This window comes from Pseudoliparis swirei, chromosome 23, assembly GCF_029220125.1.
Source record: "Pseudoliparis swirei isolate HS2019 ecotype Mariana Trench chromosome 23, NWPU_hadal_v1, whole genome shotgun sequence".
NCBI lineage: Eukaryota > Metazoa > Chordata > Actinopteri > Perciformes > Liparidae > Pseudoliparis > Pseudoliparis swirei.
Genome location: NC_079410.1, coordinates 12,515,172 through 12,538,909, shown reverse-complemented (window position 1 = coordinate 12,538,909; position 23,738 = coordinate 12,515,172). Strand labels below are relative to the sequence as shown.

The window sequence follows — 23,738 nt, the reverse complement described above, 5'->3', positions numbered from 1 at the left end:
GGGCACATGATTTATGTTGCAAATCGGAGCTGTTTCTAGCTCTGTTGAGCATTTACGGGTTTCTTTCGGGGTCTTTTCCCCCTCAAACAGCTTTCTTTCCTAACAAACAAGTGCAAGTGATTGAAATGGTGCTTGTGTTTTTTGCCCAGTGAAGTTTGGGAACTGTTTGCTGTCACCCCGAGGGACCCACAGATGGACAGAGGAGTAAGTATGTGCACTCCAGTTTGGAATTATTTCCTTAATCGAATGCCAGATCTCACGACCTCCTGACCCGCTTACGTCCTGATGGAAATCCAATGGCAGCGTTTGCACACCACCCACCAACTCATTAGAGTGCCATACAGTCATCCCAGCTGATATGTGCAGTGTGCCAATTATAAAAAGATATGCATTACGATTTGTAAATGTGCGAGTTGTGGGGGAACTTGGAACATCAACTCTCCATGAATCTGTATTCCCGGCCCCTCTTTCTCTCGCTCTGTTGCTTGCCAAGGAAAACGTGGCCCTCACCGTGCCCTTAGATGGCAGACCTACCAGCAGCTGATGACGTATACATATCTCTTCTACAGGCGGCACACAGGGTGGCCTGTGATGGAAAGTTAGAATGGGGTCTCTTTTCTGAGGAGGGTGAAAGAGCCTTTATGGAACCAGGTCTTCTGGGCTGACACTGCACAACCTTATCCAACATGCTCTATTATAGAGGGGGTCCTATTGCACCGTGAGTCTGGGTGGTGAGTGTTGGAATGGACTTGGTCAGACATTTATTTATTTATTTAGAGAATAAGGGACAGTGCATATTGATAGACAGTACAATGTACATGTAAATATGCCAGATTATAGCCGGGAGGCTAGTTTCCATCTGTAGTCCCTTGGCAGGTTGATGTAGTTTAAGAATACAAGCAGAGTGAAATGGAAAGCACACATCACTTCACACGTAATGACAGTACAGTAATACAAAAGAAGAAAAAAAGATTAATAAAAAGGTGCATTTAGGACATTTGGATACCGTGCGGATTAACTCTAATGGTCACAGGTCTGATTAAGTCTGAGCCATGCCTTCAGATGGCCTTTGAAGGTGACCAGGCTGGGGCTTTCCCTTATAGAAGGAGGTAGGCTGTTCCACATCATGCATCCTTTGAAGGACAGCACATTTTGCCCAAACAGGGTTTTTCTAAACGGGACCTCACAGTCCCTGTTTGTGACAGCTCTGGTGGACAGAGTGGAATTAATAGATCTGTGTTTGATAAATGTTTTAAGGGGGGGTGGCGCTAGGCCATTTAGTATTTTGTAAATCAAACAGGCCGAAGTGAATTTTCTAAAGTTATTAAAACTTAACATGTTGTATTTGGTTAAAATATAGCAATGATGATACTTAAAAGGTTTTTCATCCAGTATTTTCAATGCTTTTTTATAGAGTAGTTCGACCGGTTTAATAATTATTGAGCTTGTCATAGACCAACTGGTTAAGCAGTAACTCACATGTGAAAGTATCATAGAGTGTAAAAACAGCAAAGCGGCATTAGTCGATAGAGTTTCTTATTTGTTTGAAATTATGTATATGGAAATTTATGGTTTTCGACATCATTTTAACATGGCTCCTAAAGGAGAGTGTGGAATCAAGCATAATGCCTAAGTATTTGAACTCATTAACAACATTCAGTTTCTCAGTTCCCAAAAACACATTAGAATGTGCAACAGTTAAGGATTGCTTAGAAAAGAACATACACACTGTTTTTTTAGTGTTCAATGAGAGACAGGACCTGGTGAGCCAGCCTTGAATATGACTCAGAGCAATAGAGAGCACTCGTGCTGCCTCCTCACTATTTTTGGCCACCGTAAACATGACCGTGTCATCAGCATACAGCTGAACATCCACATTGAAGCAAGAGTCAGGTAAGTCATTAATATAAAGAGAGAATAAAATGGGCGCCAGTATGGATCCTTGGGGGACCCCTACTGGACAGCCCAGGTAAGAGGAGCTGACACCATCAACCACAGTACATTGTTCTCTATGGGATAAATAAGATCCAAACCATTTGATGGCTTGATCAGAGAAGTTAAAGCCTAACAGTTTGCTTAGTAGCACATCATGGTTAACTGTATCGAACGCTCTTTTTAAATCTAAAAATACAGCACCTATGCAGCTCTTCTGATCTAATAAACTTTTAAATTTCTCCATGAGCGTAACCAGTGCAGATTCCGTGGAATGATGCAGTCGAAAACCAAACTGCATGGGGTGCAGGGGGGTTTGACCATTATTAAGAAATTCTATTATTTGTTTAGCGATCCATTTTTCTATAATTTTAGAGATGCTAGGCAAAATACTAATTGGTCTGTAGTTGTTCATATCGGAGCTATCCCCCGATTTGAACACAGGGATAACTGAGGTCATCTTCCATGCGCCAGGAACCATCGAGTGTCTAATCGATAGGTTCACTAGGTGCATGATTGGGGTGCCAGCGCCTCCTTGTGTGATTTTAAAAAGCTGGTGTCGAGACCATGGATATCCTTGGCTTTAGAGTTGTTCAAAGCATTAATAATATTAATGACTTCTGTCACAGTGATTTCTTGAATACAACATTTTATCAGTGAATTGTCTGCAGCTCTATTTACCGGACTATCAGAGCACACGGGTGAAATGAACTGTTTCGATATATCTTCAATAGATTTAATAAAAAAGGAGTTTAATTCCTGTGCCAGAATAACGGGGTCCCGCACCAGCTGATTGTCAACTCTTAGTTCTAGGCCTTTATTATCCTGCTTATGTTGTTTCCCTGTTAGCTTGTTTATATTCTGCCAGATTGTTTTACTGTTCCCCCTAGCATTTTCAATAATTTTTATAAAAAAATCTGCTTTGGCCTTTCGCAGCTCCAGCGTAACTTTATTTCTGGTAGCTGTGAAAATATGTCGGTCTGTACTTAACCCTGATTTTATGGATTTTTTGAGAGCCATATCCCTTCGCTTCATTAAGTGTACACAATCTGGGTTGAGCCAGGGAAGGGTGGTTTTATTCCTCCTACGGCTCCCTTGTCTGGAGAAAGGGAAAATTACCCCCTTGATTTGAGAGAGGAAAGAGTCGCTGCAGATATCTGCATTTTCACATTTATGAAGATCATCCCAATTGATGTCTTTTAAGGCTTTTTCTAGATTTTGTTGTTGGTTTTTGGGGATTATTCTAGTATTAGGTCGATTACTAGGGGTACTAGAAAAAGAGTTTTCAAAACGTTTTTTGTTACGTTTTCTAGAAAAAAAGAAGAAAAAAAATTGCATTATGATCCGAGAGTCCCGTCAATAAGTTATGGGTTTTGGTGACTCTCGGGTTTGTTAGTGAAGACTAGGTCAATTCTAGTTTGTGAGTGGTGTGTGATTCTGGTGGGTCGCTCTATTATCTGGGTGAAGTTGAAATACTCCGTTATAAGTTTAAGATTTGTTCTCTCCTTTTTATCGTCCCAGTTTACATTAAAATCTCCAAACAACAGAATTTCTTTTTTATGATTACACGAATTAAGAAGTGCTTTAAGGTGATCATAAAATTCAGCTTTAGCTGAGGGTGCACGATAGATGCAGATAGCAGTTAGAGACATTTCATTTGAAAGAAAGATGTTAACACCAATACCTTCCAATATGTTGCCACCAGGCCACACCATCTGGTTACATCTCAGGTTATTTTTTACATAGAACAAAACCCCCCCTCCTTTCCCATGAACCCTATCTTTCCTGAAGGTCTTGTATTCGGGGAGTGTTATCGCAGCTTCGGGTGAGGAGCTGGATAGCCACGTTTCGGATAGTCCCATAAAATCAATGTTCGAATTATTTAAAAGATGTTCCAGCTGCTCCCGTTTTGGGACCATGCTGCGGACATTTAAATGGCCCCCAAGTAAGCCTCTTTTACACAATGGGTCCCAGATTGTTCTTGCATGATTTAAGGTCTGGAAAATATGCAGAGATCGGTGTCTTTTTAATATGGGGTTTCTGACCTTAGCTGTGTTGGTATGCGGAGCCGAGGGTAGCATTGCTACTGCGTTGGTGGTGGCCGTGGAGAGAGCTGCTGTTGCGTTGGTGGTAGCCGGGGTTAGCATCCCAGCCGAGCTGGTGGTAGCCGGGGTTAGCATCCCTGCCGTGCTTGTAGTGGCCGTGGGTGGCGGATAGCCGGCAGCCAGTAGCGGTGTTAGCGGGAAGGTACATGCTAACAGAGGCCATGGCGGTATTAACTGTGGTGGTGTTAGCCACATTATTCGGTTGCCTATTGTGACCGGTTGTATCGCTGGCCATGGCGGCGTTGCCTGTAGTAGCGATGTGATTTCCAGAACCTGCGGGCCAGGATTAACCTCAACGTCGCCGGCCAGTAGCAATATAAATGCAAGATACAATAGTCTTAGAGTCTTACTGGGTGGGAAGGTTTTCTCCCGTATCGCAGAAGGAATTCTGGCTCGTCCATTGTTCAGAAAAAGAGTGTACAGGAGATGCTGGTTTCCCCATATCAGAGAGTAAGCAAAGTTGCATTGAAAGCGCTGTCATGTAGATATTAAAAGCACACATAATATAAAAACAGTACACGGAATCCAACTATGAGTTAAAGCTTGTTTGTTAGTGGATAAAGTTAGTTTAGTCGACACACACGCAGCACCTGCCTCGCGTGTGTACGGCGGCCATCTTAGATCCCTGATCCCATGACAGGTGGAGTAGCCTTGAGTCTCACGGGGTGAGGCTCAGGTGCAGAGAAACAGGTTTAAAGCGAAACAAAAACACTTTACTTCAGGAAGAATGGAAACAGAGACACTACTAGAGACAGAAATAATGACAACAAACTGACCTGGGACAAGGGAAAGACTGGCAGAATATATAGGGGTGAAAAGAGGTGTACTGCATGAGACAATCAGGGAGACAGAGGAGTGGCTGAAGGCAGGTGACGGGAATTAACCAATCAATGAGACAGAGGCGTGGCTGATGGCAGGTGAAAGGAATTAACCAATCAATGAGACAGGAGTGGCTGAGGGCAGGTGAAGGAATTAACCAATCAATGAGACAGGAGTGGCTGAGGGCAGGTGAAGGGAATTAACCAATCAATGAGACAGGAGTGGCTGAGGGCAGGTGAAAGGAATTAACCAATCAATGAGACAGGAGTGGCTGAGGGCAGGTGAAGGGAATGAACAATCAATAAACAGAGGAGACACAGAGGAGACACAGAACAGTGTGTTACATTGAGAGGTCTCATTCCAGTTAACATTAATGGGTATCTGATCTCTTGCATACACACAAACATGCCCGTATTGTATAAAGTACCCAAGAGACAATTATACTTCACAACCCTTTTCAGATTTGTTTTATTTTCATCGATAAAACAAAAATTGTCTCGCAGCCATTATTTCATTTCTGCAAATATGTTCAGGATGATATATGTCATGCCAAAAGCTAAGGCCTTTTTTGTTTAATATATACACCTCAGATGTGTTTTCCTAACTTGGCTAAACAATAACCACCAACGATACATTTGTCATTGGAGAGAGCATCATGAACATTTGTGTTTTAAATTGTATTCAGAGACTTTTGCATTACTATGCAATTGGCTTACATGTTTATGAGTGAGTCTTTAGAAAAGTCTGTTTTTTTCGTGGCAGTGGTGGTGGAAAGTAACAGGACATTTACTTGTTCCAGAAAGAATCTACACTGCGGCTACTTTGACTGAAGTAAGACGTCTTCCACCACTGGTTTTGTTTAGAAGTTGTTTAGCACCACCATTTGTACATTTGTTAATTTTTTTATTACTCCATTATGAGATAAGATTCTCCATCTTTGTATGAAAAATGTGTCTGGAATGAGATGAAGGAGGACATGGACATTAATAAGTCCCCTCAATAACTTTGATGACTACTAATATAGGCAGTTTTTGTATAATTTTAACATAATGCTAGAGCTATAATACTGATGCTAGCGTTACTTGACGTGTACTTCTGCAATGTTGGATGTAAACTTCCTTCCTTCTATGAAACGCCTTCAGGGCAGTGCTGTGCTCTCTGGATTCAAAGGACTGGGTGACAAAGCAGATGCTAGTCCATGAAAAAATCTCACAGGGGCTTCAGGATGAGGCAATTACATAATTACATTTTGGTGACTTCTATGGGAATAAAAAGTGTCTTTGCAATGTCTACTACTGTATTTTTTTAAGCCTCTCATACTTCTTAACCCAGTTGGCAACATGGATTACAGTTAGAATACAGCTCTTAACTGGCGTCACACACAAGGTGTCCAATATCAGGCCGAAGCTGGATTAAAAATTTAACGGAAGCAGTAAAGGGTGTCTTGAATCACGTGGAGCATCGGCTTGACTACCTTAACCTTGGAGGTTTGAGAAGACTGTACTTTCAATTGATATCCCCAAACTCTAACTGCCTTCTGTAAACAGAGTTTAAAGCATGAACTCACGGGAAATACAGCACTATATTATTACACCATTACGATCCCCAACAGAAGCTTAACTTCACTGGTTTGTGCTGAAACAATTCTCCAGTAGACAGTAGTTATTGCCTCTGGTGTTGAAGGTGATACCTGGACAGATTTGATAGTTGAGCCTGGATTATAATGTCGTAATTTTAAAACCTAAAGTCCTGGAGGAAAAGCATCCATCACAAATAAAACAAAGCCAAAGAAAAGCATTTTCCGTAAGTGGGACTTCACCATATTAAAACAAATATTTGCAATAAGCTCTCCTCATGAAAAGCAGATGACAGAATCTTTTAATAAAACCGGCAAATATGAGATGTATTTTCTGTGTACTCTTTCCTGACACGATGCTACTCTGTTGAATGGGTACACTATCTACACTCATTTATTGGTCCAGTAAATGGCTTCAGTAAACTAACGGACTCCAGTGATCCAAAACAGGTGTGTGCCACTGCTAAGCATTTAAAAACCTCATGACTTGTTGTCAAGTGATCAAGTGATGACTGCACATTGGAAATAAACATACTCAACATAGGCATAGAGACCACAGATATATTTCAGTAATAGCCAATAGCATTACTGCTATGATGGATGATAGGATTATATGGATGCATAGATACTGCAGGCTTAAGGAGGATGTGTGTTGTTTACTGCATGATTCAGAAAAGCTAGACTATTTTAAAACCTAGGAAAGTCAAAGAAGGTGAAATGTAATATCATTGCCAGAGAAGAAGTGCAAGTGGGCCGATGTCAACAAGTGGAACAGCTGCAACGAGGCAAGCCACTCTCTCCTTTCAAACCACAGCTGAAGGCAAAGCCCTCAGTATCATCACTAATGATTTGCTGAGGACTGGTTAGTCAGTTGGCTAGTTTGTTCTAAGTGGATTTGTGCTTATTTTATGGTCCATTGTTTAATTTTAAGATATATATAAATAAGGAGATAAGCATTTTTTTGTGCCCTCATATCTGCCATTAGCTGGATTACATAATTATGTTTCCCTGTTTGCATTGATTACCTCCAACATTACTGAAACGCCTCTATATTGATTTACCAGTTTTGTTGTGGTTGGCAGTCGGCAAATGAGCAGAGGGACTGCTCACACCACTCAGATTACTACCGCAACTACTCGAATATTACTGAACAACACAAATCAATGTGCTTTTTGGAGCCTGTGGCTAGACTGTGGCCTGCACAGAGACCACTTTTCTTTCTTTTAACTTTTGAACAACACTCAGACTGTCAGTCGGTCGAACTCAGGCTGAACTATTGGATGGATTGCCACGACATGTGGAACAGGCTAGTTCTTTTTTTGATGAAGACATGATTTGTGATCCCCTGCCTCGGCCGAGTGCCATGTCAGGCAACATCTTCAATGTGTCCGATGCGTATCAGAAACAGACATGCTAAACTAAGATGTCTAACATCGTACTCAATATATCTGCTAAACATAAACACACTCCTATTGTCAGCTGTCAGAGATGAGCTTTTCGTTTATTGCTAGCAGATGTTACCATGCTAAGATGGTGACTATGGTAAACATTGTCTAAACATCCACATGCTAGCATTGTCAGTTGTGTTGGCAAATAATGTAAGCATGCTAACAATATAGTCATAGAATACCTAATAAAAACAGGCTAGTGTTGTCAGTTTTTCAGGACTAGTTAAAATGCTAATAGATTAAAACTAAAGTGACGACCACGACAAACGTTATAGCCTACCTAAAGGCTACTTAGCATTGTCGTTGTAAGAGTTTAGCATGTGGCCCAAAGCACCACTGTGCCTAAGGAGCCCCACAGAGCTGCTAGCATGTGTAGCTACTATGGCTCCGGACTATATTGAATTATTGATCAAATGTCCAATCGTAGTATAACTTCATATTAATCACCTATTGTAATAAGGACTAGAGTAGGCTATGTGAGACTTTTAACATTCCAGGAAAAGAAACACTCGCTGATCTGTTCAGTATTTGTCTCTGCAACGCCGACTCTTTGTACTAAAACACGGGCTCGGCCTATATTCTGGAGACTGGTTTCAGTCACTAAATATACTGGTTGTGCTCTTATTCCCTGCAGTTGTCTAACTTCATTTTCAATTGAAAGGATCCATCTTCACGACAGATTACAGTCAATGTAAACAGTATTTCCTCAGCCTGTGCACACACCTGTTACTGTTGACTCTGGAGTGAGGTCATCAGCTGAGTGTTTTTCTTTGTTGCCATCACATTGCTCCTGGTTTCTCATGGCGGGGAGGGAAGTTGGCGATGACCCCCTCGCCTTTTCCTGAAGTAGGGCCGAGTCGTTTAGAGCCCAGCTGATCCAATGGAAACATGCTGGTCCCCAGTGAGAGTTAGTGTAGAAAGATGCCTCTCATCAAGCCTGCCTCGCTTCAAGTCTGTGCCTGTTAATGCAAAACAACCATGACTAAAAAAAGCTTGAGACCGCTGGGGCTTCATTTGATATAGGTTAGGGCACTTATGAGCTTGATAGCTTCAGCCTTGACCCTTTCGGTCGGCCACTTTCTTCTTTTCTTTTGTTGAAATTTTGATTGTTGTATAGTATTGCTGATCGAAATAAACTAAACTAAATAAATATATAAACCTCTTCTAGCCCTCTAAATGTGATGAAGCCTGATCTGATCATGAAGCTATCACTTTGTTCCTCTGGGAATTGTGTCTCTTTAAACAGACACTCTTATAATACTTGTGCATCATACTGTAGCAAGAGATTCTAAGAAAGATGCAGTCAGGTCAAATGGTCAACTATTTAGTGTAAGAACGTGTCTTTTTTCAAGCTTTTACATTCACCAGAAGAGATGTGACATCAGCACTAATGATGATAAGTGTGTCTATGGTGGACTATAGAGTTTCACATTGATGGAGGCAGGTGTACAGAAAGTAAACTAAGTTCTAAGTTCATGCTGGAAAAGTGGAAAGTCTGGATTTCCAGTAATGGTTCACTTGCAGCTAGTCTGTATCTTTTTTAAATGTTTTATTAGCAATGGAAAGTAATTGTCCCTTATGAATGGGATGACGTTTTCTTTCTGAAATAGACTTGGCAAAGCATTTGACTTTTGTCCAGATTATTTCCAAATCTGCCAATATCTAAATGGCACAAATAATCCTTGCTTCTGGGAAAGGGATGCTGCTGTCTGCCGTGTCTCCTTTTCAAATTAATCTTTCAAGTTGGCAAAAAAGCATCACATCACATGCGCACAGAACCGCAGCACGGCGAGAACATAATTCAAACTAAACTGTCCCCTGACACTTCCACATGTTGATATGAGCAGCTTGACTTTTACTCAGCAGGTCCTCGTGCTGCTCGTCTGGTGTCGTGAGTGACGACGAAGAGATCAGGACACAACATTGATTAACTGAGCACACAGCTGTAACGCTGAGACCTCTCTCTTGCGTGAGCCTCTGTCCTCCTGTTACCTGATCCTCTCAGTGTACATGGAAAACTTGACCTGTTTTCAATGCTCTCCTGTAGTAGATACGGCTTCCGTTACACTTGAGGTTCTGGTACATTGTATTATAATTAAACCACGCAGGAGAACTGGTCCTTCTTTCGGTTTTATGCCAGGCCAGTCTGTGTTTGCTGTTCCAGAACATGTGTCAGGGTTGCTAAGTACACTTGTTCACTGCATTAGCTGTATATTGCAGAGTGTTCAGATAGCCTATAAACTGATGGGGCTGATATTATGAGCGTGTGACACAAACTACCAGGAAAATATCCCATCATGGACCTGTGTCAACCTTTGCCCACTCTTTATTTCTCGGAGGCATTTCTAAACAGAGGTCAACAGATATCATCTCCTGCAGAGCTTCTGTCGTACTGGTTTCTTTATAACAGAGGTGCTTAAACTAAGCATGAGCCACCTCTGTAATCTCAGGACCGGAGAGAAAATTGTGTTGTGACGTAAGGAATAATCTTCTTGTTTAGGAGAAATTGCATTCTGAGCAGACTGAAGAAATTGCTTGTTATTTTTAGAATGGAGTAGCTGTTTGCATATTAACAGCTATACTATTTAACAGAAAATGCAATCAGTTATTTTTATGTGTAACATGAAAAAAAGTTGATTGATAAAATTGCTTTTATTTCATTTTGAAATGTAAACTTGTCAGCATGATTTGAAAAGTGATTTGAAAGTTGTACAGACAGCACAGGATGTGGTGTTCACTGCACCATGCTGGGAACATCATGGAGCCCCATCCCTGTACATTTTGGGTCTCAGGTAGCGCGACACCATGTGAAACTCAGCATCAGCATCCCGTAGGTAATCTCACGTAGTAAAGGGAAAAGATGACATCGACCATCTGCTTCGTCTGGAGAGGATTTGATTGGCTTTCCGCAGCAGAGTGGAGCAGTGGGGATGATTAGGCCTCCCTGGTGTCCCGTTCCACTGGGTGCCCAGCTCAGTGTCATCACTGATTGGATCCTCTAATCTTGTTCTGTGTGAATAAAATCTAAAGTGGGGAGGAGGGTGATCACGTTCTCTTCGTCGTGTGTGTGTGTGGCTCAGACTTCTTCTTCCTCTCTCCCATGATTAACAATTACAGTATTCAATTATATTCAGTTTATTTTATATAGCCTAACATCACATATTACAAATTTGCCCACAAAGGGCTTTACAATCTGTACACATTATCGCTCTCCCAGGACCTCACATGGGATCATGAAAAACTCCCAAGAAGTAGAAAAAACTCTTTCACGAGGAAAAAAAGTATGAGACCGCTATCCTGGTTCTGGACAGAGATCTGTATCTTTAACACCATTTCCACATTCTGACATTAGCAGATGATATAAATGCAAATGCAACTCCCAAGCCATCTTAGACCACAAGGGGAAATATGGTGACGCATTTGAAGTCAATTAATAATAATAAAAATCCAAGTAATGGAAATTTTGATAATGACAAATGGAGTAAAGAAATGCACCAAGGAGGCAAGTTTTAAATGATAGTGACTGTAGATAAAATGGTGAGGATTATTCTCTGTGGATCATCCATCAAATCAATTTCATGGCAATCCATCCAACAACACACAACTAACTCCATATGTCAAATGTATGTGTTTTACAAGTAAATATAATAAATGCTGTCACACTCAGAGGGAGTGACAGACATATATTAAGTAGCATGAAGGCTGTGCATTTTCCACTTGCATGCCGATATGAGTCCTAAATAATGATCATACGTGTCATACTGTCACCACCCTCATCTATCTTTGCACACTGAACAAACAACTCAAGTTTGATTCTAAGTTTCTCGTCATCTCTCCTCCAGAGAGCTCCGCACTGCAGATGACGTGGCCGGTTGCCCAGATATCGTTATGGTAACATCGGCTGTGAGTTTGTCTGAGGCTCTTTCAGGTGTGGAAGCTGCTTGGTCCTGAGGGGCTGATGTGCCTCACATACATAAGCACCGGTTCCCCTCAGGGCTGCGTTCTTTCCCCTCTACTCTTCTCCATGTATACCAACAGCTGCACCTCCAGTCACCAGTCCGTCAAGCTCCTGAAGTTCGCGGACGACACCACCCTCATTGGGCTCATCTCTGGGGGGGACGAGTCCGCTTACAGGTGGGAGATTGATCATCTGGTGACCTGGTGCAGCCAGAACAACCTGGAGCTAAATGCTCTGAAGACAGTGGAGATGGTCGTAGACTACAGAAGGAACCCAGCCCCACCCAGCCCCATCACCCTGAGTGACTCCCCAGTCGACACTGCAGAGTCCTTCCACTTCCTGGGCACCATCATCTCCCAGGACCTCAAGTGGGAGCTGCACATCAGCTCCCTCACCAAAAGAGCTCAACAGAGGATGTACTTTCTGCGGCAGCTGAAGAAGTTCAACCTGCCAAAGACAATAATGGTGCACTTCTACACCTGCATCATTGAGTCCATCCTCTCCTCCTGCATCACCATCTCTGCGCTGCCGCGCTGCTGCCAGTGACAGGCAGACTGCGCAGCGTGTCATCCTCCGCCGAGAAGGTGATTGGCTGCAATCTGCTCTCTCTACAGACCCTGCCTCTAGGACACCCTGGGGGGGGGAGGCAGATTGTGGATGATCCCTCCACCGGGACACATCCTCTTTCAGGTCCTTCCCTCGGGCAGGAGGCTGCGGTCCATCAGGACCAAAACCTCACGCCACAAAACCAGCTTCTTCCCGGCTGCCGTTGGCCTCATGAACAAGGCCCGGACCCCCACCTGACGTGGTCACCTATCCCTCCCCCACACCTCAAGCCTGTGTTATGCACACACTACTTTGCACACTGAATATTGCACATGCACTTTTGCACTCCTGCCCTGCTTTTTGTATTGTAGTACTTATTGTGTTTGTATAGTACTTATTGTGTTTGTATGTTTTATGTTTTATGTTCATTTTATGTTCACTGTATGCACCTATCCACCAGAACAAATTCCAGGTAGGTGTAAACCTACTTGGCAATAAATACAATTCTGATTCTGATTCTGATACAGTGGAAAGATGTCCGCTCCATTCACAAGAACAGGTAACGAGATTCAATGAGCAGTTTACAGAAACAGGCCTGTGGTCGAACTGGATCCTGAGAGCAAGGACAATAATATGTGGGTAGAAAATGATCAGCTTCTATAGTTGTGAATGAATATTGTAATGGTTATGATTTTTATCAAGTAACTTCTGACACATGTTTAAAAAAGCCCCTGATGAGAACGTGCAGCTTTTGGGCCAGACGACTTTGGCTCAAAGTTGAATTTATTTTAGGACTCTGATAGGCTTAATTGTATATCAATCATTTTTATCTTTAATCCTTAATAGGCTAAACTGCTTCTTAGACCCGTCTCTTCTGGGCCAGAACGATCCGGCCCCAGCTCAGCTGAGACATGCAGACAGGCGGAGAGGACGTGCAGGAATCGCAGGAAAAGCATATATTTTGCGCAGATATCCTATTTTACAAATATTACTGAGTAAATTCCATATTTCCAAAACACAAATATTGACAATTTGTATAATTTATAAATATTATGATTATTATTATTATAATATCTGCATACTTTTTTTGTGTGTGGCTCAAGGTGGGTGGGGCCCTCTATTGGCCAGCCGCTACTGTATATAATAGATGGTAATCTGACAAAAAATATAATTTAATTAGGTCACATCCAACATGACTATTCAGCAGACATCAACAGACAACAGTAATGTCCTGGTGTGGACTTCCAGTTGGTGATTTCTAGTGTATTAACATAGTGGCTGGCTGGCAAGATCAGTTGGATGGTAACCTTTATCACTGAAGGGCTGGACACAGTTCAAAGGTATCCATCTCTCCTCAGCTGTCCACACAAACAAGCCCCTCTCAAGCATCCACAGTCCTTTAAATTGCCATGAAATACATTTCATCATTGCCTTCCAGTGTTGTGTTAATTCGAGAGAAGACCTGGAAAAGACCCCGACAGGATCATCACAGACAGAACAAGAATAAAATAACTAAAGAAATGGAGGCGTGAAAGTGAAACCTTCAAGAAAAGAGTGACAGAAAAAAAGCAACAATAGTTGCACGTTGCTGCTGCTGAGTTTGAGTGGATTCACATTATCAGCAGGGCCTTGTTCATGATGAGAGACAGGCCCCATGAATGGAAGTCAGCGAGGCTTTGTGTTAACTGCTGTGGCTCATTTACTGATGCACCTCCATTGCAATAAAGTGCAGACCCACCGAGCCAATAAGTCCTCCCATTACAAAGGAGCCTGTGGTCAAGAGCCAACAATGAACATACAGTATAGGTATCGCTTTTGTTTCCTGGCTCAGGATGTTGGATGGACCTTGACATGCATTTGTCAAGGTCAGAGGAGCCGATGCCAGGAGGGTAAAGGTCAGCGGCATTAATAAAGCATTGAGATTGCGCTAAATGTATTTCTGCCCCGATGAGAACATGCAGAAACACAATCTCAGACGTACACGTAGAAGCATTTGCATGAATCATGAACAGCAACGTTTAGCATTAAACCAATAATGCAAAGAAGGACAAACAAACAATTTCATGTCAGCTGCTACGCACCAAATGCCTTTTTGTTGGCGCTTGTTTGACGAGACACACCCACCGTGAATGGATAAACATATTATCTTTCAGGAGGCGCGGGAAATGGAAAAGGCCCGAATCCTGTCCAACATATTTTATCTGCTGGATTCTCCGATTGCTCCCCTGGGTGTCATGAGACACTCGGCTGTCAATGATAGAGCCAAAATGAGTGTCAGCAGTTGTGTGTGTGAGAGGGAGAGAGAGTGCGTGCTTGTTTGTAAGGTTATTATAGTTCAACAAACTGAAACTACGATTACATGTTGGGAGAAAAGAGAAAACAAGCCAGCAAAACAAAGAGAGAGAGAGATAATGTTTCTACAGAGGCTAACGCTTCAATCGGTTTGGAGAATAACTTTCAGCTATCAAAGTTTGAAAGTGTTGAAAGAAAAAAATTAAGAAAAACAACAACAAAATGTCAACTTAAGAGTCAAGACACTTAAAAGAGTTACCTTTTATACACCCCACTATGATGGCTGGGGGCTTTACTGTCACAAGCCAGAAAGTGGTGCGTGATGGAGAATGTCTGAGGTGATGGGGAAACGAGTTCCAGAGGGAGAGGGCAGCAAAGGAGAAGGCCCTGCCCCCCCAGGTCTGATTCTTGGATAGAGTAGGGGGGGTCCGGAGGAGCGTGTCGGTCCATGAGGTCAGAAATGTATGAAGGGTCGAGTTGGTGAAGGGCTTTGTATGTGATGAGGATCATGTTGTATTATTTGCTGTATGGGGAGCCAGTGGAGGTTTTGAAGGATCTCTTGTGGATCTCTTGTGGTGGGATTTGTTTGGGGATTTGGGGCCGATGATGAGGATTCCAGATTGGAGTTTGAGGAAGTTGGCTTGCTTCCAGGTCTTTGTATCTCTTTGTTTGTCAGTGTCAAAAGCTGCACCGAGGTCGAGTAGTATTGGGATGTGGAGAGAGTCATCAGAGGAGAGGAGGAGCCGGTCCTTGGTGACTCTGATTACGGGGGTTTGTGCTGTGAAGAGATCTGAATCAGGATTTAAATGGTTCGTCCAGTTGGTTTTAGCATTATCACTTAATTGTATGTGTTGAATGTATTAATTTCACGGAAATATGTAGATTTACAACAAAGGATAGTTTTGTGTGCCTCTATTAAAGTAAAAGTATGTCAACATTTGTATGTCCTGTCCTTACCAGCCATAAAACTGTTATTTAAAAAAATAACTAAAATAGCTAAAAATAGCAAAAACGTATCAAACACAAAGAAAGTTCACGAGGTATTTAAATACACCCGACCACATTAACTGCATACTTCACCTGTTGTGTGTCTGGAGCATGTTGGCTGACAGGTCCCAGAGGATAAATGGCAACATGAGCAGCCCTCAATGTGAGGTCAATGTCACAGCAGGTCTCCACTCCAGATCCTCCAGAGGCCTGACACAATTGCCACGTCATCAGAATTATATAATTACCTAATAGAATCCCATTGCACTCTAGGATGATGTGTTGTGGGGATTTTTTTTTTTCATGGCATGTCAGTTGAGGGGCAGATGACAGGGCTGAAAACCAACATTGATTAAATTAAAACTACATTGTAAGTTTCCCGGTCAGATCACAGGCGTCACCAGGCTGTAACCTCCCCATGATGACAACATGCTGCATGAGTTATGTCCTAATCAAGGTCAAGCACATGCCTCACACTTGCATTGGCTTTGATCCTCTGAGAAAAAGTTTGCCGTCTGCAGGTTGTGACCCACTTCCAGATTTGTTGAGGCACTTCGGACTCAATGGTTACAATTTGTGAACGTCAAATGCTGCAACTGCAGCTTTCCTTACCGTCAAGATTCCTTGGAAGTAACACGAAATAGAGATACTGAGTGTATTCACATATGGCAGATGGATGGAAACAAAGTCTGTGATGATGGGATAAACCTGCGAATACTTCCGTTTAGTCATGTACTGAAGTTACGTCCAGCTGGCCCGGACCTACTTATATCTCACGACGATATAGATGACTTGGAAACTCCTCAAACAGATATTTTACTCTCTTTTATCTGAAACATAGCTTATCTTCTCACCTCGCCACAGTCAAGACATGAATTTAGGCCAAACGCATTCAGTTGCATCTATTTATAATGTTGCAGGTTGTGGATGTGCCCCACATAAGATTATGTCAGATCATTTTTATGCTATAACACCCTTCATAAATATGTTCAGGAAAGACTTTGTCCAGACTGCACGCACTTCCTCCTGAGCGATAAATATGCCTTTGATTTGAACACTCTCTAAAATGATGTGTATATTCTGTCTCTAGGTGACAGTCACTGAGATAAACCAGGGGTGCACTTTCACAAGTGGCAACAAGAGGACAAATGCAACATTGTCATTAGTCATATGTTGTGTGTTTATGTATACTTCCATTTATCTGTTTATCTAAATGACAGTGACCATATTAAGCACAAAACATAATCATGTGTTTTTTGTCCAGACAAATTGTTTATTTTAGTATTCATCAAGCTGACCGGCCTGTTTTAAAAGCTGGTTCAGGGGAATTCGCCAGAGAGACGTCATCCGCATCATCGACAGGAGCTCTCTGTCCAACGCTGGCTTCTCTCAAATAGTTCACCCAGCACGCACTGAGCAGCCACCATTTCCTCCAGCTGAACGCTACTTCAGAGGTTCCAGGCATGGAGGTGTATTGCTGAAGTTCAGAGGGTAGTTTTTGAAAGGAAAGATACACATATTTTATGCAAATGAAGCTTTTACATGTAAGGCAATGAGATACCAACCCATATTAATATACATTTATTTTCTAAACAGAAATGGGAGAGTACTCATTTTCACTCCAAGCTGGAGCTTTGTGACAGTCTCATTGGCTAATGTGGAAAATGCCCCGAGGCAGCACCCACTTCCTATTAGAACCAAATCAAATGGGCTCACCGCCTCACTGCGGACGTGTCTGATCAATAGATCCCTCGACTACGTCTCATGCCGGCAGAATGCAGCTGTGAATGGAAAATAACTAAAATTTTCTGACAGATGTGTCATACTGCAGACCCATTGTTCACCTCTGGTACAACCATATTGATCACATCGACTGTATGTCGTGCATATTCATGCTGGATTAGAGGCATGGACGGGTGTTCACACAACGCTGGCTGCATCCTGGTGTCTTATATACGCAGTCATTTATCATTCCTTTGAAAAAACAATGACAAAGACAGCATTAATATATCATATACTGCATATGTGGATTGATATATTCAGATGTCGACGTGGTACTACTGCTAATTCTAAACATTGTCACCCTTCCTCACGACACTCAGTGGTGCAGAATACACTTATTTTCCACAGTTTACTGAAAGAGATTGGGAGAAGGGAATGAGGCATTTTTTCCATCGCTGTCACCGAAAATGACTTCCAGCGGAGCCGACTGATATAGAGCTCTGCGGACTTTCACAGAACTGGAGTGAGTCAGTTTGGTGAATTATCATGAATGATGGTGTGAGCTCTAACAGCAAGCAGCCTGGAATTTGGGCCTCAGCTCCAAATTAGAGGAGCAAAGCTAAAACAGTAGAGCGGGCCTCCAGATGTCACACATTTTGGGTCAAAATGCAAATCATTGAAAAGAATATTGTACAGTGGACTCCAGATGCATTGCTTAGCTCATGTACACATAGAAGAGTGGCTAATAGTTGGTTATAACTTAAATGGTCATACACATGCTATCATTCGCTGAAACAATAATGCATCAAAATCAAGATTATTGAGAAGAAAAAAAACTGTAATAACAATACACAGTATTTGCATAATAATTTACAAAATATATTTTTTAAACTGTACAGTCTCTGGTTTATGCAGGAAGGCAGGAAGACCCGTGTAGAAAAATAAAGACCTAAGACATGAGAAGTATCAATGTGAGAACAGATGAAATGTTTTAATTCAAATGTTCTTAGCAGAGTGCATGCAGTACAGTGCTCTGCTTCCACTGATCTAAGTGTGAATGTGTCACAATAACAGCTATGCAACAATAAAGTCAAGTGTTCTACATTGTGACTGAAATATGAATCAGCAAATTGATCTTTAAAAAGCAAGGGTCTGTTCAGAAATAACAAATAACTGCACAAGTGGTTAAGTATGAGGGTTAACCGTGGCTGCCATGGCTACCATGTGTCCAGATTCTGCACGTCCGCCACGCCAAGAACACTGATGTTAACAAAAAGCAGACTACGTAAGAATCAACTCAACTCATTCAATGTTTCAACCATTCGATGACGATACAGTCTGGTTTTAAATCAACATCAACTAACAGAGTGCCGGTTGTTGCCTCTTATAATATATGTACATATTTGGCTTTAAGTTAATAAAACAGTCTCTGCTGTTATATGGAGGAACATTCTCTGGTGAGGAAAACAAATACATTAAAAGCTTCAGAAAACACAATGACGGAATCATGCTCGTCTACATCTAGAAATAACATTATAGGCTGCATCTGCAAGCTTCAAAATGGATACTTTAAAAGACAAATAATACATTTTGGCTCCTAGATTTCCCTCTAAACATAGAATATGTAACTTAGCAGCACTTATCATCAACATTCATAACCTCGGCTCAGGGTTGAGCTGACTGTCACGTTCTACCACTGACCTGTATTGCACATAAGAAAATGGTGGCAGTTTACTGCAGTGATCACCTCTTAATAATACCTCTTCTTCCTGTCACATCTGTTGCAGTGTGCGCTCAGAGTGCCGACACCAGGACTGAGACTTCTTGCTAAGGCACACGTTGCAAGAGATGCTATACTTGGACAAGATGATGGGCCGAGGAGCATCGTGTGCTTTTGCTCGTCTCTTTCCAGGACCAGCACACTGAAGAGGACCATATTTATATTATGCTAAGAGACCAGCTCATTAACTAACAGTAACCTTTGTGCAGGTGGTTTTTGTTGCCTTTCAAACAAGATTCTTGGATTTAAAATGACTAGAAATATGTAAATGTGGGTTTGGGGTTCACATCTTTTTTTTCAAATCTATATTTTATTATTTTAGCCAGACACAAACTTAGGCCACACACTAAAAAAAGATGCATTATATCCAAGATAACTACCTTCTGCAGATCCCAATTGGCTATCCTAGTGTGCAAGTGAAGGCATCTTACCCATATTATCCGTCTAGCTCCATGCAACCAGCTCATGTATCACCATTTTCACCATAACATATAACGTGTGGATTTCCATGATGTCTTGTGCGTAAGCTTCTGCATAGAGAACTTCATACTCATATCACAGCCTTTAACAAACTGCCATGCATTATAAAGAACAGCAATTAGGACCAAATTAATTAGTTTAAACATACCCTGTGGTAGTTTTTAACTCTTCTTTACAGCTGCAGTCATATTTCTGATTCTGCTGTCAAAGGCCTTGATTCCAAAGGCAAAGAGTCCAGATTGCATTCAGAGTCTGAAACCACCTCTGTGTTTGTGTGCTCCAGTGACTCCACACCCCTCATCTCCCTGTTTTCCTCCACATCAAACTCCTCCTCCATCTCAACTTTTTCGAACGCCACCTCGTTCTCGTAGCAAAAGGAGTTCCTCGAGCTGGAGGCGTTGGACTTCCTCTCGGCGAGTTCCCTGGCACTACATTGAGGTGTGCTGGGAACCTCGTACAAGTTCTCAAAGCGAGAGTAGTCCACTTTGTAGTAGTTCTTTTCTTCGAAGAGCACCGGCTCGAAGCGGTAGCCCCAAAGGATCTCGTTGGCCACGTAGGAGCTCCGACACTGAGTCGTCATGGCTGTAGCCTCCACCATGCCCTCCAGAATCACTACGATCTCAAACTGTGTCGTCTCCAGCTCCTGTTTGCTCATCTCGTAGAAGGGGCTGTCCTCGTCGATCTCATGCACAATGGTGATTGGAGACACCAGGAAGATTCTGTCGATTCCACTATCGAAGCCCACGTCGATGTCGACCTGATCCAGAGGGATAAACTCTCCCTCGGCAGTGGTGCGGGACTTCAGTAGCTGGGCCCTGACGTGGGCCTCCACCAGGTGACTCTTCCTGAGGTTCCCCACGCGCCACATCAGGCAAAGTTTACCGTCCCTCATGGCCATTGTCGCGTAATGACTAAACACCAGGGTCTCATTTCTCTTTTTGGGCTTGGCAATCTTGGCCATGACAGCACCGATGATGAAAGCGTCAATGATGCAGCCCACGATGCTTTGGAAGACGACGATGAAGACAGCAACGGGGCACTCCTCCGTCACGTAGCGATAACCGTAGCCAATAGTGGTTTGGGTCTCCACTGAGAACAAGAAGGCAGCGGTGAAGCTGTCCACATTGGAAACACACATCTGAGTCTTATTCTCTCTCCGTAAGTCCCCGTAAGAGATGGCCACTACCCAGAAGACGAAACCAAAAAACAGCCATGACAGCAGGAAAGAAAGGCAGAATATGAGCAGCATCCAGCGCCAGCGGATGTCCACGCAGGTGGTGAAGATATCAGCCAGGTACCGCTGGCCTTTCTCGCTCATATTGATGAACTGCACATTGCAGTGGCCGTCCTTCCTGACGAAGCGGCTCTGTTGTTGGCGCTCTGTGTGCACCTTTTTGACACTGCCGTTCCCGTAACCATTCGGGACGGCGATGGTGGCCAGCTTCATGCCGTCTTCCTCAGAGGACACAATGCCGTAACGGTGGCTTCGCACACTCCCCATTACTTCCGCCTGGGAGGGCTGGGCCGGTTCTGCTTTGGAAAACAGTCTAAGTTTTTTGTAGAAGCGTTGGAGAAACAGTTTCGAAGGATCTCGGGGACAAACTCAAGCAGAAAGTGTTGGCAACAGGACTAGATCCTGCAAGGACGGGAACGGTGGAGAGTGGGCCCGTGGTTCTGCAGGCGTGCTGTGCACCTTTGGGGAGGGCAGGTCACTCCTATCTGTCGGCTGCTTTGGACCTCATCAGTGAAATGAGCTGAGGAATTTACAGATAGAGAGAAAAACGGTTTTCTTGAATGGAATTGGAAGGAAGCAGAGTGGAAATCTGTGCATGTGAGTTAGCAGCGCTATTCTTGAATACTCAGACAATATACAGATGTTGTATACAGAGTCACAAAGCACAGAATGCATTGTACATGCATTATAAGTAGATAATAAACATGAATCAAGCACTTAGATTGCTGATAAAGTGGGAAAGGGTGTTTACCCTGCTTAATACAAGTATTAATGAAGCAGATCAGTCCATGAGTCAAATCACAGATCAAGTTCATGTTAATCCAGGCAGCCACTGGAACAAAGACACAAGTAGCAGCTGTGCGCAGATGTGTCTATATCACTGCACATATGTGTGAAAGTAATGTTACAAGAATGCTGCATCCATTTAAAAACATACAGCATGTACGCTAATCATGACATCAAATGTACAGTTTCAATGTGCATCGCAAAAACAAATTCACAACCACCACGACATCATGGAACACGATTTAATGAACCGTGTGGCATTTCAGAGAGGATGGGTCTCTTTCTCTGAAACCCACAGTAACCTTGCATCATATGTAATAGAACAACAAGGGCAGCTAAATTAGAAAAGCGATTGACTTGGTGTGTGTGGCATGAGAGGTCCATTAAAATGCAACACCACAGGCTACAAAAGGCCATGGTCAGCCAGACATGTAGTTTGTAGTTCGACTATGTTGAGGAAATGTTACTTCCTGTATTCTTGTTGTTCTTAGTTTGTACTCTAGGTTGAAATGCACTTATTGTAAGTCGCTTTGGATAAAAGCGTCGGCTAAATGACATGTAATGTAATGTAACATGCTCTGCTCGTGCCAAAATAACTTCCAATCTCCACTTTTGAATCGTCTGAGGGTCAATTGTGTCAAAATTTAAATATCCACAAAGTCTATGGGACATTTTAAAGAAATATTGAGAATTTTATTTAATGTTGTCGACACAGCACAGTCGTCAATATTGACATTTTCTGTTGACATAGGTCATTTTCTTATTACGTCATCTAATATTGCGTGTATTCAACTGCTCTTAAAGTGATCAAAGTAATTTGGGATAAGATATGCAGGACAAGGTCCTAAATCCCCTGCATCATCTTTGTTGTTCTCAACTAATGATGTCACTGCTGTGGCGAGTAGAAAGCAACCTGTCACACACACAATTGGGAATATGGGGCTCCATGTACAGCTCAAATGATGCCAAATAGGTACGCTCAGTGGATTCAGCCATTTTAATTGATATTGACCATGCTGTTAATTGCATTTAACAAATTTCTGGCCACATTTTGTTGAAGAATTATTTCATGTAGCACTGAAACAAGTCAAACATCAGACTGCATGAAAGCCTAACTTGCTTATTAGACTACATCACTGAAGTAGAGAGTAAAACGGCCAACTGAGGGATGGCATTTGAGTCATACTGTTATCTAAAGCAGTAAACAAGGCATACATCATGACACAGGTGACCCCCAGTGCAAATTAAATCTTGAACTTCTGTGTTTATGCACTGGCACTGAGCTCATTAGAGCTCCTTCTCTCCTCCTTGCAACTGGGATCTTTGTCACTGCGTTTATAACTATCACTATAACACATATTACTGCAGGTTGGTACACGGTGACAGACCAAGGCTTCCAGAGGCTACACAACCTGCGATTGTTTGTTTTGCATGTGTTCTCAATTAGATCCAACAGCTGAGGCAAATGGAAACTGGTTACATAAAGCTGCTCTAATTTTTACAACACCAATCAATACCTATGGCGAATCATTCAGTAGACAGAATGTTTTGTTATAAACTAGACACCAATCATTGTAAAATAGCAGTGTTGCGGTAATGCTAAAATTCTAGTAATAAATGTAATGATTACTAAAAAATATCTTATTTTTACAGGATAATTATTATAAAAGTATGTTCATGCAGACATCATGAGCAATGACGTTTAGTTTACATGACAGATCATTGAGTCTTCATCCAGCAATCTCCAATGGCATAAAATAATAATAATAATATTAATAATATTAATCATCATCATCATCATCATTTCACGGTATTTAAATTATTTTCATCACAGTCCATGTTTCGCATGTTTACAGTGACTGATCAGTAAATGCAGTATGGCTCATAGGTATCATTCCACATCTCTCCTATTACATTGTTCCCGCTTATTACACCTACCTGTTGGTTATTGCAGTGCAAGTCTGTCGTTTCCTTGTTGTAATAAGTCCCATAAGCGCCAGATATGCCCACTGTAGCACTTTAATTTGTGCTTATCTTTTATTATATTCACTTCGCTTCCTATCTGTCGCAGCA

At 42.2% G+C, this 23,738-nt stretch overlaps 1 protein-coding gene across 1 annotated transcript; it reads right to left on the bottom strand.

Annotated features, from left to right (window-relative positions):
• Positions 1-17,229: 17,229 nt before the first annotated feature.
• On the bottom strand, positions 17,230-23,738 carry LOC130189223 (inward rectifier potassium channel 2-like). The gene is made up of 2 exons (XM_056407969.1): positions 23,604-23,738; positions 17,230-21,399 (listed from the first exon to the last, which is right to left on the bottom strand). The coding sequence occupies exon 2, from the start codon at positions 21,144-21,146 to the stop codon at positions 19,830-19,832; it is 1,317 nt and encodes a 438-aa protein (XP_056263944.1). The 5' UTR covers positions 21,147-21,399; positions 23,604-23,738; the 3' UTR covers positions 17,230-19,829.

Coding starts and splice junctions, on each gene's coding strand:
- LOC130189223 (XM_056407969.1), bottom strand. CDS start 21,146: ATGGGGAGTGTGCGAAGCCACCGTTACGGCATTGTGTCCTCTGAGGAA.